The sequence below is a fragment of the Dermacentor andersoni genome, chromosome 1 (genome assembly GCF_023375885.2).
Source record: "Dermacentor andersoni chromosome 1, qqDerAnde1_hic_scaffold, whole genome shotgun sequence".
NCBI lineage: Eukaryota > Metazoa > Arthropoda > Arachnida > Ixodida > Ixodidae > Dermacentor > Dermacentor andersoni.
In genome coordinates, this window is record NC_092814.1 from 151,017,108 (window position 1) to 151,033,083 (window position 15,976).

The 15,976-nt window shown below is 41.3% G+C and overlaps 1 protein-coding gene across 2 annotated transcripts in view; it reads left to right on the forward strand.

Moving 5' to 3' along the window:
• The window catches only part of kcc (solute carrier family 12 member kcc), a 526,743-nt gene that overhangs the window by 470,608 nt on the left and 40,159 nt on the right, over positions 1-15,976 (forward strand). For both annotated transcript variants that reach the window (XM_050194347.3, XM_050194346.3), the window contains 6 exons: positions 2,204-2,397; positions 5,422-5,501; positions 7,062-7,150; positions 11,459-11,565; positions 11,786-11,902; positions 13,025-13,114. In XM_050194347.3, the coding sequence (XP_050050304.1) occupies positions 2,204-2,397; positions 5,422-5,501; positions 7,062-7,150; positions 11,459-11,565; positions 11,786-11,902; positions 13,025-13,114 (677 nt within the window). The remainder of the gene's footprint in view (positions 1-2,203; positions 2,398-5,421; positions 5,502-7,061; positions 7,151-11,458; positions 11,566-11,785; positions 11,903-13,024; positions 13,115-15,976) is intronic.

Below are 15,976 nucleotides of genomic sequence, written 5' to 3' on the forward strand. Positions count from 1 at the left end.
AGACTCGTGCAAAAGCAGCGGTGTTTTTTTTTCTTTTTCTTTTCTTCGAAGTTTTGCATAAAATGTCTTGCTGCATATGTTATGTAAATAAGAATGTTAGTTTTTTCTTATTAAAGATCGCCTTTTGAAAATTATCTTCTTGTCTTGACGACTTAAGATTACCACACAGGTTCATATAGACTGAGATGGACGACATGGCAAATACAAAATGCACCAATCACAATGCAGCACAGCTAAGGTGAACTTGTCATCTTCCTCCTGGATGATGCATTTTTATACCTGCTAAGGGTAGAAGCGCTGTTCATACCCAAATCAAATCTAAAACTATTTTTTTCTTTCTTTATTAACTTATGCGTGTGCCATTACATGAGTGAAGCTATTACATGTTGATATGGCTTATATGATTGATGATTAATTAATTGATTGCAGTTCTGTAATGGGCATCCCATGCTCAGTACAGAGGCATTTTTGCATTCTGGGTCCACTGGAATGTGGTTGCCTCAGCAGGGAAATGAACACTCAACCTTGTGTTCAGAAGCAAAATGCAATAACCACTGTACCATTGTGGCCAGTATGTACAGTCACCCCCCCCCCCACTTCTTTTTTTAATGTGAAGACTATTTTCAAAAATCTATTGTGGAATATACAGTAAAACCTCATTAATATGTACCCGCTTAATACGTAATTCCGGTTTAAATATAGTCACCCTGCCCTGTCGCCATTGAACCTAATGTATTGGCTTACCGCTTAAGCCCTAACCGCTTAATGCATGCCAGACGGTTAGTGTGTAGTATTTACTTCATTTTTCAGTGCGTACAGGCATGGAATTGGAAAAAATGTGGTGCTCGCAGACCATAGATAGCGAAATTACCAAAATTACGGTGCACAGACTTTTCCCCAGACTGCAGTCGCCTCCGATGTTGTGTTGACATCAAAACATGGTAGCCATTACATGTTTCATGCTCCCATAGCTTCTAGCGCTTCTACGTTATCGTCATGGGTGACAACGTGGATGATGACCCTTCCGCATCAGATGCGGCTTGTGCGTTGACCGTCGTGAGGGCGCTCACAGACAAGTGTGACCTCACGGAGAAACTAGCTCGCAGCCTTTTTGAGTTTGAGGGTGCCGTCGTCACTGCAAAGGCTGCCGTGGTGGCAAATGAAAATCACCTATTTTTTGCTGCCTGCTCACAAATAAAACTTGTCTGCATGTGTGTTTGAGTAAAAATTTACGTTTTCTTGGGCTGGTAAGTCTGTAGCCGCTCATCTACCACTGTCAGTCACTTAGTACATAGCTTAGTGTATACCTGATCCAGGTTCCCTGCCAGCTATGTATTAACAAAGTTTTACTGTAATATGAATCTATTCAGTGAGCTGGCTTACTCAAAGAGGCAGACATTACTTATGCTGGAAATGACAATACATATTTGACCATTTAACGAAATATCGCTTATCAACATTTTAACTAATTACTTTGACACACGTATTACGATATACAAATTGAAGCCAGTGATTTCACAAGGCACATCCAATTGGAACGAATTTTCAAACAAGAACCAGTTATGAGTAAGTCCTGTCGAACTTGCTGTAAGAATGCACTGTTGTTCTACCTACTTTATGAACAAAACACCCTTTTATGCACTGAAGCTCAAAAATTACTGGAGCAATAATGCATTCAGTCGCAAACTTCGGGAAGGCAGATATCAAAACTGGTGTCATCCTAGGAATTTGTTCCGTGTGAATATGACTTTCCAAGGCGCTGGCTGCAGTTTTGAACTTGCAATATGTGCCGTAAAGTAATTTGTTTAAAAGTTAATTAGCAAAGCATCGTTAATTGTTCAAATATTCTTTTTGATTTCTCTTGTAAATAGTGTCCACTTCTAAGAGTAATCTAGCTCAAGAAGTATGATTGTGCTAAATGTCATGGGTGATGTTGAAAAATTCTTTTTAACAATAAAAAACAATGCCACACGTTATTTTATCGTAACCTTCACTCTGAACCCTGCACATATTTCAGCACAATATAACAGCACCTTTTTTATATTCACAGCTCAATTCCATTGCTTCTGTCAATAGCTTCTCTATGCTGAAAAACTTGGTGCGTGCTGTAGTGGTCTTGCAATATGATTAGAGCAGTTTGGACTGTAGGAGGTGACTTTATACCTTAAGTTTTGCAAGTGTACACTCTACACCACCAATGCAGAGCTGAGAAAGAATGGGGAGATGGTCTACGTGGTCTAGCCCTGAGTGCTGCCCGCTACAGTCTGCTACGCTTAGAAGAAGGACCACCCCATACTAAGAACTGGAGACCCCAAGTGCTTGTCCTGTGCAAACTCAACCAAGACTACATGCCCAAATATCGCAAGCTTATCACCTTTGCCTCACAACTCAAGGCTGGTGCGTTCTGGTCTGCCTGTCATACTTTTAAATATAATTTCTAAATCACGTTCACTCAGTGTACTTTAATTGCTGTGAAGGCAACATATCTTTTTTTGGGGGGGTAAATCACCATTAACAGAGATTTCACTGTGCTTGAAAAGTAAGAGACTCATTCAAATTCACTTGCTTAGTGCATGTTTGTATTTTTGTAATGTAATTAGATTTTTCTCACACCAACTCCTTCAATTGCTATAACTGCATGTTTAACATGTTAATATATAATTTCAATATATATATTCAAGCCAAGCTATAACTAGCCTCACTCATGCAAAATATGTTTTCAATATGTGAGAATTCACATTAAGTCTGCTGCCCAAGGAAGCGATGAAAGAAGAGATGAAGCTGCTGTATTAGCTTGCAATGCTTGTACAGGGTGGTCCTTTATGAAAGGGAACACGCGAACGCGTGGCCTGTGCTCTGCAGAGGCTGCTAAGAGCGACAGCAACAGGCAACAAGGGGAAGCTTGTAGCGCCATCTAATGGCGGCCAGAATAAGCAGACATGGCTGATAGGCAAGTAGCTGTGGACTGCCTCCCACGCTGGGTGGATGCGCAACAGGCGAGGCCTGCAACACAGCGTCTGCTGCTAGCAAACCGCACTCGGTATGCTAGCACATTGGAAACGTGGAAGGACCAACATATGCCCGCTAGTTAATAGGCACTCCCAGCGTATTTTAAAGCGTAAGCATTCTTCGGCGAACACCGCAGCAAGATCTGTCCGCCACGTGAAAAGTGTAATGCCTTGTATCAGCACAAAAATGCGTAATGTGCGAAGTTACGACATTTAATCATTATAATGGTGTAAATGTAGATGATTGGTAGCTTTATCAGCGATGAGGAACAATTGAAAAAAAGATTGATTAGAGAGAATAACCATACAGATACATAGGGTCCACAGAAAATCCATGGGGAAGCCTATATAGTAGGGGTAGGTCAACTTGAAATTTTTGCGTAGGCCAACATAAATTTGGGAGTGGGCCAGTTTAAATTTTGGGGTGGACCATATTGAAATTTGGGGGTAGACCAACTTGAACTTTGGAGGTGGGCGAACTTGAAATTTGTGTGTAGGCCAACATAAATTTGGGAGTGGGCCAATTTAAGTTTTGGGGTGGACCATCTTGAAATTTGGGGGTGGGCCAACTTGAACTTCGGAGGCGGGCGAACTTGAAATCTGAGGGTGGGCCAACTTAAATTTGGTATTGGGCCAAGTTGAAATTTGAGGGTGGGCCAACTTGAAATTTGGGAATGGGCCAACTTGAAATTTTGGTGTAGGCCAACATAGATTTGGGGGTGGGCCAATTTAAATTTCTCGGTGGGCCAGCTTAATATTTTGAGGTTGGGCCAACTTGAAATTTTGGAAGTGGACAAACTTGAAAATTGAGCGTTGGCCAACTCAAATTTGGTAGTGGTTCAAGTTGAAATTTGGTGGTGGGCCAACTTAAATTTGGGGGTAGGCTTATGCACACTTTGACAACTCCAGTAGAGTTTCTGCATACTTTTTAGCAGTACGGAGCCCTGGCTACCCCCCCCCCCCCCCCAGCATGAATAAACGTCACCTGATTCGGAGCAGTTTAGGAGAGAAGTGCACTCAAGTGAAATGTAAGCTTAGGTAAATAAACATAATTATTTTGTTATTTATTATTCAGGCTTAGTTATTTCTATAATGACAACATTTGCTTGATTACCTAATTAATCTTAGTTAAATTTATGGTGATGACGTTTATATCTGTAATTAATAATTGAGATTACTTAATTAGGTCTAACTAATCTCAAGGTACCCTTAATTCTTGATTAGGCTCATTTGATCTAACCTTAGTAAGTTTTGATTAGTCTAATAATTTAACATAGATTGATTTTAATTAGCCCCAGTATTCCCAATGACCCTCTATTAATTGCTGTTACACTTAAATAATTTTATCGTAACTAATTTTATTAGTCTTTAGTAACCTTACTTACACTTATACCTCTCAGTACTCACTATTAATAGTCAAAATCATAAATCTCATTAGTCATACATAGTTATAAGGCATTCTCATATACACCTCCATAGGACCTCATATATATCTATGCATGCAGTGCATCGTGTCACGCATTACAGACAGAAAAACTGGACGGACGGACGGACAAATTTCCAAGGGAAGAAGCCCTAAATGCTTTCGCATTAATATAGGTACGCCAGAAGTACCTAATAACTACCGGGCGTATATTGATGTTTCCACGTTTCCAGTGCACTTGCATATCCAACACGGTTTGCTAGCAGCAGGCGTTGCGCTGCAGGCCCTGCTCCTTGCCCAACAGTCAAACGAAGGGGGGGGGGGGGGGGAGAGATTCCAGCTAATTCTAGCAGGCGCTGGTTAATCTGGCCGCCAACAGATGACGCCACAAGCAGACATGCTTTTCTTTGCTGCCACTTGCTGGCACTCTAAGCAGCCTCCGCAGAGCACGGGCCACGCGGTCGTCGTGTTCCCTTTCATAAAGGACCACTCTGTACATGCCTTGCTGAGTTCGCCAGTGTGGTTGGCATTGCACTAGAACAACTGAAAAAAAAGCATACATATGTAGCGCAGATAAGTTATACATGTTCAGCAATGTCCATCAAGCATGAGAAATGAAGCAAAATGAAGCAAGACCAGTTAGCAAAGCTACTTATGTTAACTTTAATGTCGCATTCACAAATTGCCACCCTAGAAGATTGTGTGCCAGTATAAGCAAAGAATAAGCAAAGAATGGAGCCAAAAAACAACAGCATGGTAGCATGTGCCATTATAATGGATGGGTGATGCGGTGTGCATGCAGTGCATTCATAATGAAAGAGTTTGGGTCTGAGCATGTTTGTTGTGTCTGGGACATGGTGCCATTACCTGCATGCAAATTCTTACTTTGTCTTTGTTCATAATAACCAATCACTTACTGTGACTAGGTCTTTAGAAAGGGTAACTGTATTAGTTTTATTACTTTTCATTAATAAGGTAATAATTCTGCAGGAAAAGGCCTGACACTCGTCTGCTCTGTTTTGGAAGGAGAGTACAGCAAAATGTACAGTGAATGCCAGGCAAGCAAACAGGTATGAATGAGCAGCATTAGTGTAATATTCTTTTGGTCTTCACACTTTCCAGGTGACAGAAAATTCTGATATGCTTTAGCAGTGAAATTTGTGCATTTTGATTTTATTGGCATCAGACAATGTCTAGTAAAATTACTGTATTTTTATCTATCTGTAGTAATAAACTATAGCCAGTGTGTATGCTCTCAAAGTATGCATTGCAGAATGAGTTTTTCAGCTAAAGGTTTTATTATTGGCTTTTCTGGAGGCTCTTATTGATATGTCAGTGCAAGTGCATTTAATATTATTTTTGCTTAGGTTCATGTCACTCATACTTACAGTACGAAGCATTTCAGTGGAGTTTACTACTACGAACTTTAGTACTAACCAAATTGTCCCAATGCAGCTTATATCCACATGAGGTCTAGGAGATCCATATTTAGCTCCCATACCCTGCGCTGTTGCTTTCATGGGAACTCAAGCCATATTCACAACTAGAAAGCCCCTATTATGCTTGTTCATTGCTTCAGTCACCTATATATCGAACTCTACAAAGCAGTTTGGGCACAATTATTAACCCACACTGCTTGAAAATTAATGCAGGTAAGTGTAGAGTCGACCTCGCATTAGGCGCTCTGGTATTAGGAAATTTTACATTTGTGTCACAGCTATATGCACTCCTTTTTATTGTTACTCATAATGTTGACACAACAAACAATATCCTTAATTGAGCTAGTTCACACATATTGAAAACACTTGATATGCGTGTGACCAACTGTGCGTGGCGTTAACACTGGTATTAACACTGAGAATCACTGCTAAAGCCACACTGTGAACAATTACTGCATTGCGCAACAGCTTTGCTACAAGAACATGTTACCTGCCGTTGTATTCAAGTTACTTGTGCAGATGCCACGGCTCTCCCAGTCTGCATCATACACACTGGAGGAAGTGCTCACAATGATGGTGACACAGTGACGGCAAGACGACAATAACACAATAATGACAGCATGACCATATGTGGTAGTGTAATTGAAAGGATTGATGGATCAATAGACAGCCAGACACAGTGAACTTAGTTTTTAGGTACAAACTGCTATCATAGTAAAAGGAAGAAAAGATTTTTCACCAACAACCATGCACTAAAAATTTTATATCATTACCTCCTTTTTATATTTAATAACTACGCTTCAAAATAATGACTTCATGCTCCTTCCTAGCTAGTTTTGTCTCCTCTCACACTTATCATATGAGCTTTCAGGTTGCCACTATAGTGAGCAGAAAAGACATGAGCTAAGCATAGACAGCTGGGCTAGTTGTTTGTGAATAGCATTATGAAACATCGTTCCAGCACCCAAATAGACATGGACAAGTAAAGAAAGACAACAAGAACGCCGGCATTCTTGTTCTCGATCTCTGCTCGTCCGTGTCTTATTTGTTCATTGAAACGATGTTTCATAATCACTTACATGAGCACTGAAATGCTCAACAGATCTTGTCAATTATGTAAATGAGTTGTAATGATACTGATTATATATGATATTGTGGTGATTGTCCCATGTGTGTTTTTTTCTTGTGCAGAGCTTGAAGAAAGTACTTGAAGAAGAGAGAGTGAAGGGCTTTGCGGATGTTGTTTCTGGAGGAAATACCATTGATGCCATCTGCCATATGTGTGTTATGCCCTTTTCATTATTACACGTCATTCCAGCTTTTGTACATAAAAAAAATCAGCTTTCTCTGAATCTTCATGCTACTTTCAGGTTGATGACAACTTTCCTTTTTCTGTAAAGGATAATTTAGTGACTTGTGTATAATACAATCAACAAATGAAGTCTTGTATTAGTCTGCAGAAGTGCCATTTGTCTATTTTCAAATACAGTAGAACCTCATTGATATGTTCCCGTTATGTACGTTTTCCCGGCGTGAACGTTTGTAATCGAGAACACGAAAAATGACCCAGTAGAGTTAAGCTTATTTTTTACCGCTTCATACGTTCCCGGAACACAAAATTTTTTGGCACCAATGTTCAGCACGTCGCCAAACGGCGATCGTATGATACATTTTTCGGCCACTAGATCCCATGTAAACAAGAAAATGCGCGAGGCGCACGATCGAGGACAGTATGTATAGGTGCCCGCCGTGGCAGCTTCACCACAATATTTGCTCGCCCGTCTCACATGAAAACGCCAGCGCACACTCAGTTTCCCATTTCGGTCCCAGCAAATCTTCTCTGGGGTCGTCGCATGTGGCATTCACAGCTGTCACTGCCAATCCTATTGCGATAAGCATCTTCGCCTATCTGTTTCACAACGCATGGTGCCGTTGGAAGCACAGCGCACGCTTTTAATAAGTGATAGCCGAAACATGAATGCCGTTCCCTGCTACAGACTGCGATCATATACATTTTCCAGCTGCTTGATCCCATGTAAACAAGAAAAGACGCGAGGTGCGCATGATCGAGAACAGTATATATATATATATATAGCCGCCCATTTCACATGAAAACGACGGCGCACACAGTTTCTTATTTCGGTACCAGCAAATCTCTGACCGGGTCATCACATGCCGCATTCACAGTTATCGCCGCCAAACCTATTGCAATAAGTGTCTTCACCTATCCGTTTTATATTGCATGGTGCATAATGCGTTGTGCCATTGGTAGTGTACTGCATGCAGTTAGTAGGCAATAATCCAAACGCGCCGTCATTCCCTGCTGCAAGCGGGGGCATAACGTTTCGCTTTGGGGGCATCCGGCGTCGCCCACCAGCTCGATTTCTTTTGGTTTCCTGTCACCCTCTTAAAACACCACGCGATAGGAAAACAATAAAATGCATGTCTGGCCACCGGAGCGCCACCAGCTCAACACGCGACGGCATCTCGTGCCACAATAATCCTCGCAACGCTTCGTATTACATAGATGTCAACAATAGTTGAGTCTGTCAAACTCTTCTTGTCAAAAAGTACGTTTTTTTCGAGTTTTTTTCCTAAACATATGAGCGAGGTCCTGCTGTATATCTAGTATCTTAAAAGTACCTTTGGGGAGAGTGCTACTTTTTTGATATTATGCTACCTATAACTCATACTTGTCTGTTATGATGTTTACAAAAACATCATTCCAATGGTATCTTTACTAATTTTCATTTTTCTTATCCATCTGACAGTTCTATATGAAGAAAAAAAAAAAGATTTCGCAGTCACAAACTGCTCATTCTGTATATTTAAAAGGTTCTGGATAAATAAAGTATAGAAGCTGTAGTTTCCCATTTGAATCAGCTTGCTTCACAAGCTGGTCACCACTAGCTATAGTTATCCTCGCATGTGCAAAATCTTAAAAGATACACTACAGTGTAACCCACTTATAACGATACTGGTTTTAACAATGTACCGGTTATAACAATGAGAAGCTACTGCACTGTCGACTTTTGTATCTTTTCCATGGTGAAATAACCTGCTTACTACAATGCCCCGACGCTGCATTATCGTTTATAACGAAGTCTGGCTGCTGGGTGTCCGAGCCGAAAGGTAGTGAAATGCGAACTCCTTGAAAAGAAAAAAAGAAAATGAGAAATTCGAGCCGCTGCATGATGGGCTGCTGTTCCAAGAGCCGCCGCCCGCTCATTTTCTAGCCATCTTTACGCAGTTCTCTCCCGTCGCCCTTCCACCCCTCCGAACATGGATGGGCTGTGCCCATATCTCTACGCCGCCCCACCCTCTGAAACACAAATGGGACTGCGCCAACTATGCCGCAACCAGATTGCTCGCATGTTGCTCACTGGCTCCTCATTCAGTGCAGTTCTGCGAACAGCCTAATCGCTCACGTTCGTTTTTGTTGGTTGTGTCGAAGTCGTTTCTGGCCACGCAGTTTCACAACTTCGCTTGACTCGCCACCGAAACGGAACATGGCTGATCCGCCTGCTGATCATTGGCAATGCACGCCGTTGCCAATGAAAAGAAAGTGCACGGCTATAGATTTGGAAACTATGTGCTTCTAACCGATGAGACGATCGTCGCGAACATACTTGCATCGGATAGCGACGGTGACGACGGCAGCAATGACGCAGTATGGCAGGCTGCCTCAACATTGTGCTCACAGGAGGCCCGGCATGATTCAGTCCCTCTGGGGCTTCGTTTTCGCGAGCAACCTTCCGCTGCACTACGTGGAGTGCTTGGATGCCTTGGAGAAGGATGTCGGTAAGCTTTGCGTAAAGCATGCATGGCTGACGGACATAAGCTTTTATCATGCAAGCCAGTGACAAGTACGTGGTGAGATGCTTGTGGCGATCTCTCCTCAGCGTTTCTTCTGGATTTCTCAAGCTGACAGGCTGCCGCGGTAGCCTTCAAGCAATTTTTAAAAGGCCCCTTTTGTGGCCACCAAAGTGATGCTTCGGCAGTACTCGCATATCACTTGCCACCCGTGACAGTGACACCTCTTTGCAGTTGTTATAGCAACGCCATTCTTCAACGCCAATAGCAGCGGCTTGTTACATGCAATTGGAGCGCCCAGGAAGCAATTAAACAAGTGAACACAATCAGCAGCCGGGCGGAGGAAGGTGGTGGGGAGGGGCACTGGCCTCCCTGCCTCTATAGTTTTCTCATATCAGCTCTGCCATCCGCCTATTTTGATTTTTTCATGCAACCTGGTTATAACAATTATCGGTTATAACAATAGAATTTTCGTAGCACTTGAATATTGTTATAAGTGGGTTCGACTGTACTTGGCGTGTGTTGCTGTTAATTGAGTAAACAAAAGCTATGTCTGACATGCTGTTGAATTATGTTTCCAATGGTTCAAGTACAGTTGACTTCCATTAATTCCACCTTGACAGGACCAGAGAAATTGATAACGTTACCGGCAGGTCGGATTAAATAATATAGGTAAAAAAAAAACATCAAAAAGTGCATCACTGTTGGAAGTATTTACTCAGTTTGGAAGTACTTACCCAACTCTAACACATCCCTGAATCCAACGTACGCCCAGTTCTCATAGGTTCTTTGTAGGCAATAATATTCACACAAATCTAACGCACACCCTATTAAAAAGCTATGTAGTAAATTTCTTCCATTTCTGGCAATCGGAAATCATTTTGCTAGTTTGTCATGCAATACATGCAAGTCTCTAGAGTGCCAAAACACATGTTGCTGCTAGCTTAGCATTAGAAAATAACTTATCCCTTGAATGAGCTTTCATAGTTACAACCTTGAGGCGGTGCATTGTCATGCCATCCTACACGAAAGCGTGTTTTGCTGCCATATTGTGATGACTATTGCAAAGGTAGCTCTCTGAGGGTAGGCTTTGATAGCGCCGAAAATGCAGTTTCACAGTTTCAAATGCAGTTTTTAACACGCATGTTAGAATCAGGTAAATGCACATAATTGATTGTGAGCAAGCAATTTCGCTTCAAAATCTGCCGAATGCAGCCCAGAAATGGGCATTTTCAGCCTGAGATGACAGAGCCTTCAATGCATTTACTGTTCACTGGTGCTGCAAAGACAGACGCTGAAGCCATTGGGGCATTGGTTGGGGTCACCGATGGGGACAGGTACATGCTTGCTGACCGTCAAGTTCGAATTATCCAGTGAGGACCAATTTCAGGATCGAAATGTAAAAAATTTTGGCCCACAGAAATGTATGGCCGCCGGCCAGGCTGTTGCTTGCAATTGAATTACCCAAAAGATTGAACTGTAGTCAAATTAACAAAAGTCTGCTGTATAGAATTTTTTTTTTATATCTGTGACCAAAAAAGGAGTCAACTTACAGAAACGTAAAGTTTAGAAGAAGTTACCAGAGAGGCTTGGCTCTATTTCAAACATGTACCACTTACAAAGGTGTCTCATCGGTTTCAAGCGTAAGTTACTGCATACATGTCCCGATTATTTATGTAATATTTATTTTTTAAATATGGTGCATGGGCGTTACCTTCCTGTTCCTGCAGTTGACATGTTTATTTTTATTTTCCACATGCATTTCATTATTCCAGCATCCAAACTGCTGGCCTTGGTGGACTCAAACACAACACTGTTATCCTTGGCTGGCCGTATGGTTGGAGGCAGTCTCCTGATGAGCGCTCATGGAAGGTTTTCATTGGTGAGCTGATTTCTTGCATTCTGTTTTGTGTGCTGCTTCGACAATCAGTGCACAAATCTTGCTTGTGGAGCAGGTGTAGAGTTTATATACCATTTTTTTACTTGATTTTTTGTCAATAAAGTGACAATGACATCAAAGCCTTGTTCAGGAGTTCTGTATGCCTCAAAAAACAAATAAAAACAAAGTTTCTTGACTACTCTTATGCTTTCATTTGTGACAGAAACTATTCGAAATGTTTCGGCTAGCAAGAATGCTCTCCTTGTGCCAAAGAACATCAACCAGTTTCCAGATAACACCGAGAAGCTCCATGGAACGATTGACGTGTGGTGGATTGTTCGTATCCTTTATTTGAGCAGCTGCCATGGAAACCTATGACCTCTGTTAGTTTTTATGATGGGGATGTTTGCTCATTACTGACCTTTAGTTTTCTATGCTTGGGCAGTGCTTAGACAAATGAACAGTGTAGCATTGTGTGTGCCTTATGCAGTAAGTAGGGGTGTGCGAATAGTAATTTTTAAGATTGAATTGAATAGTGCCAAAAGCAAATCCATTCAAATAGTTTTTAGATAATGAACAGGCTTTTCACAACTAATGTAGAACAATATTGACATCCCAATATTGGCTACATTAACAAGTTTCTCTCATTACACTGCACATCACGAAGTACACTTTATCAAAAGCTCGAATGGAGCATCATAAACAAATAATGAAGTTCCTTTGGAGCATGTGCGTGCGTGAATTTTCTTAATGAAGTTTTAAAAGGCGGCCTTATGAGCCCTTTAGCATCTGTGCATACCTTCAAGACTAGAAAATAAGTGCACGTTGACTGCAGCAATGGTAGAGCTAAAAAAGTGCTATTCTCTAGTTACGATTGTCGCTGAGGATGGTGCCACCATTATAGTATCAATGTCGAAATCTAGCTCATTCAGAGGTAGTCCCATTAGAACACACAGTTTCAGCATTGATAAATAGTATCAAACAGTACGCATAGCTGAATATCATGCCTGAGCGAAATTGAGTGCAAATGATTCTGATTTAGCTGGGAAAGTCTGGCTGCCAGAGCGATGCAGCATGTTCACGTAACCTCCTGTTCCTTATGTCCACTGTAGTAGGGGTGAAATTTGCTTCATTTAATTATGCTTCAGCTTCATGACTGATCATTCACAGCTGGCAATGTGAAGTACCCAAAGACTATTAGAAAAATATTCACATTTGCAGAAAGTGACTACCTCATTTGAGAGCCAAGTCAAATAGGATAATATTCAATTTATGATATGAAAGTTTAAGAGTGCATGAAAAAAAAGAAGAGTGTTTTGATTTGACTTTAATTTAGCTTGAGATCACTTGCTTACTTTCAGAGCACTGTAAGACAACCTTCTAAATAAATGTAATAAATCTGTTTCACTGCTGAATATTGTTATCAATTATAGTCATGAATTATTCCTTAGTTACACCTTAGATGATGGTGGCCTGCTCATGCTCTTGCCATTCCTGCTGAGGCAGCACAAGGTTTGGAAGAACTGCAAGCTGAGGATCTTCACTGTTGCTCGTATCCTTTACTGTTGGTTTGGTTTCTGTCAGTTGCTGTGTTGTGAGAAATAATGCATAGAGTCAGGTCTGCTTATGCTTTGTCTCACCATTGGACAGCATTCTTTCATAATGTAATACTCTAGAATCTTAATTCAGTGGGCTTCTCAGTATCTGTCGCAAGAAAGTTTACTTGAAATAACTCATTTTTAAGCAAATCAGTAATGCAATATTTTTTCTTTTTCAGTGTGGACCGGGAAATTGTGGTTTCGAGATTGTTTAGAGTAAATTGTTCATGTATTAAGGGCTCTATTGTAGAACATTTGTTCCAGGGACAATAGATGGTCATGGTTGTCTCACTCAAAGTCAGTCACAGTGGACAAATTTTCGACTAAAAGCTTTATTGCGATAGCAATTACATGTATACTCCAGGCGCATTTCTGCCGTCACCATCGCTGTATGTTCAGTATAAAGTCCAAAGGTGATAACATCATCACCGCCCGCCGTATGCTGTATGTGCAAGTGAAAGTGTGCAAGGGTGAACCAACGACAGTGGCTCAATCTCACATTAATAGTTTTTAGTGCAAAGAAACACACAACACGAGAGAAGGCTCACAGGACACAGCACTTCTAACAACTGATGCTTTATTGCACTTGGTCACAGTATATGAAGCACTGTACAATAAAAGACGGAAAGGGAGTGTAACATTACCTCAGCATCACAGATCACTAAACAGTGTAACAAGCCACCACTACTGTGACAAGAACAGCATCTCCTTCCCTGACAATGCGACAGATGGGCAGCTCACGCAGTCTTTGTTTCTGTTCATTTCAAACGCTTCTATGATTTCTCTTGTCAGTTGATCATAATGCCTGCCCATCTTCTTAAACAAAGGTTTGCAGCCACAGTGCATGCAGTGTGCAGCAAGATGACCAGTTACTGCGAGTTTATCAACATTGAGTGCTCTCGTAAGCGATCGTTGAGACATCTGCCAGTTTTTCCCAAATATTCTTTCCCGCATGACAATGTAATGCAGTAAACTACACCTTCCACACATGGGACAACAAACAGTTCGCGATGATTTGTATCACAAGAATTGAGTTTCTGTTTGGGATTTTAACTTTTGCACACAAGCTAGAAAGTTTATGTGGGGCAAAAAAACAAAAAACAATGTCTGCTTCAACTCTTCCTGCAATCTTCTTGAGATTGTGGCCAACTTTATGTAGATACAGCACCACGACCATATTTTTACTTCTGCATGGCTGCAAGGCGGCACCAGGACTATTAGTTCTGCTTTTTCTTAAATGCTGCGAGCCACCACAATCAGCAACTGCAAAGGGTAGCCAGCTGCGCAGAGTCGCAAAACCTGGTTATCGAAACTTTTTTTCACAAGATGCCGGCAGGATTTCAGAAGTGCATTTTTAAAATGTAGATTGAAGATCTCGCTTTTAACTAACTTCAAGTGTGCCGATGCATATGGAAGAAGGGGCTTCTTTCCTCTTGGCTCATAACACCAACATGTATGGGTGCTTAATACATGAAGGGTGAGGTCTAAGAACCTATTACTTCCGTCAACAGCCTCTTCACATGTTAAAGTGAGAGGTTTTAGGCATTCGCAGAAAACGGAGCAGATTGTCAATGTGGCAACCGCAGTGCAATCACTGTGACCTTTTAAAATCACCAAATAGTCATCCACATGTCTGAATACTTTTGCAGCCGCTGTTATTTCCAAGCAAGAGCACAAAATCCTGCCATAATATGCAAGAAAAAGGTCACTTAAAGTTTGGGCAAGGCAAGACCGTATGCAAACGCCTTCTTTCTGTTTGAATGTTGAATCACTCCAAGCGACGAACATAGATGACAAATAAAACTTTAAAAGTTCTAAGAACTGATTAGCAGTTAGACCGGCTTCATACTGAAATCTCACTACACTGTGGTTGTCAATGGCGTCCTCCATGCATTCAAACAGTTCTTTATGTGGTAAAGAGTAAAATAGATCCTTAAAGGGACCCTGAAACGATTTTGACGATTTTGTACTAACATACAGAGTCGTTAGAGTAGGTCCTTCTGATCATTAATTGACGCATCGAAGTGCTCCACTTGAAGCGTGTAATTTATTATAAGGTTTTGAAAATGTACATTGCTGCCGATCGCAGCACACTGCTCAGCGGAATTTTCAGCCGCCCCTACCCATGTGACATAAATCACCCAATTGACGTCAGTAGGGCGAGCTATCCTATTGGCTGCCCAGGGCGCGTCATTGATAATTTTTCCACCTTTATGGTTAACAAATGATGCTCGTAATAGTTGGAATGTTAGTTCAGTTGTTTCTCACTGCACTTAACCCTTTGAGGGTTGATATTTTCGCCATGTGCGACTGCCCAGGGTCGATTTTTTTTATTGCAGATTCCAAATCTTCTTAGGGAGTAATTTCGAAAAAAATTTACCGTAATTTTTCTAGGGTGACCGTAAAGTGAGAAAAAGATATCTTGCGTTGGTATATATGTACTTTTCATTCATGAATAACAACAATAAAAAAGAAAATAAACTTATAAGAATTGAAAATTTGATGCATTGTTATAGTTGAAGGCTTTGAAAATGCGCACACGAGAATATTTCGCAAGACTCAAATGTTCCTGCTCTTTAATATGTACATCCATAGCGTAATCAAACTGCGTAGGTGCGCACGCTTAAGAAAACTGTGGTTTTGTGCCCGTCAAAAAAGCAAAACGTGTGACAAAGTTCTACTAATTTTCATCTTATCGCCAACCAGAGGTAGTTTTTGCGAGTGTCCAAAAAGAAAGAAAAGCAACGGAAACGCATGCACGGCCGAATACTTCCTATGCGCCCCCCCCGTGAGCACTAAACGAGCGAGAAACGAGC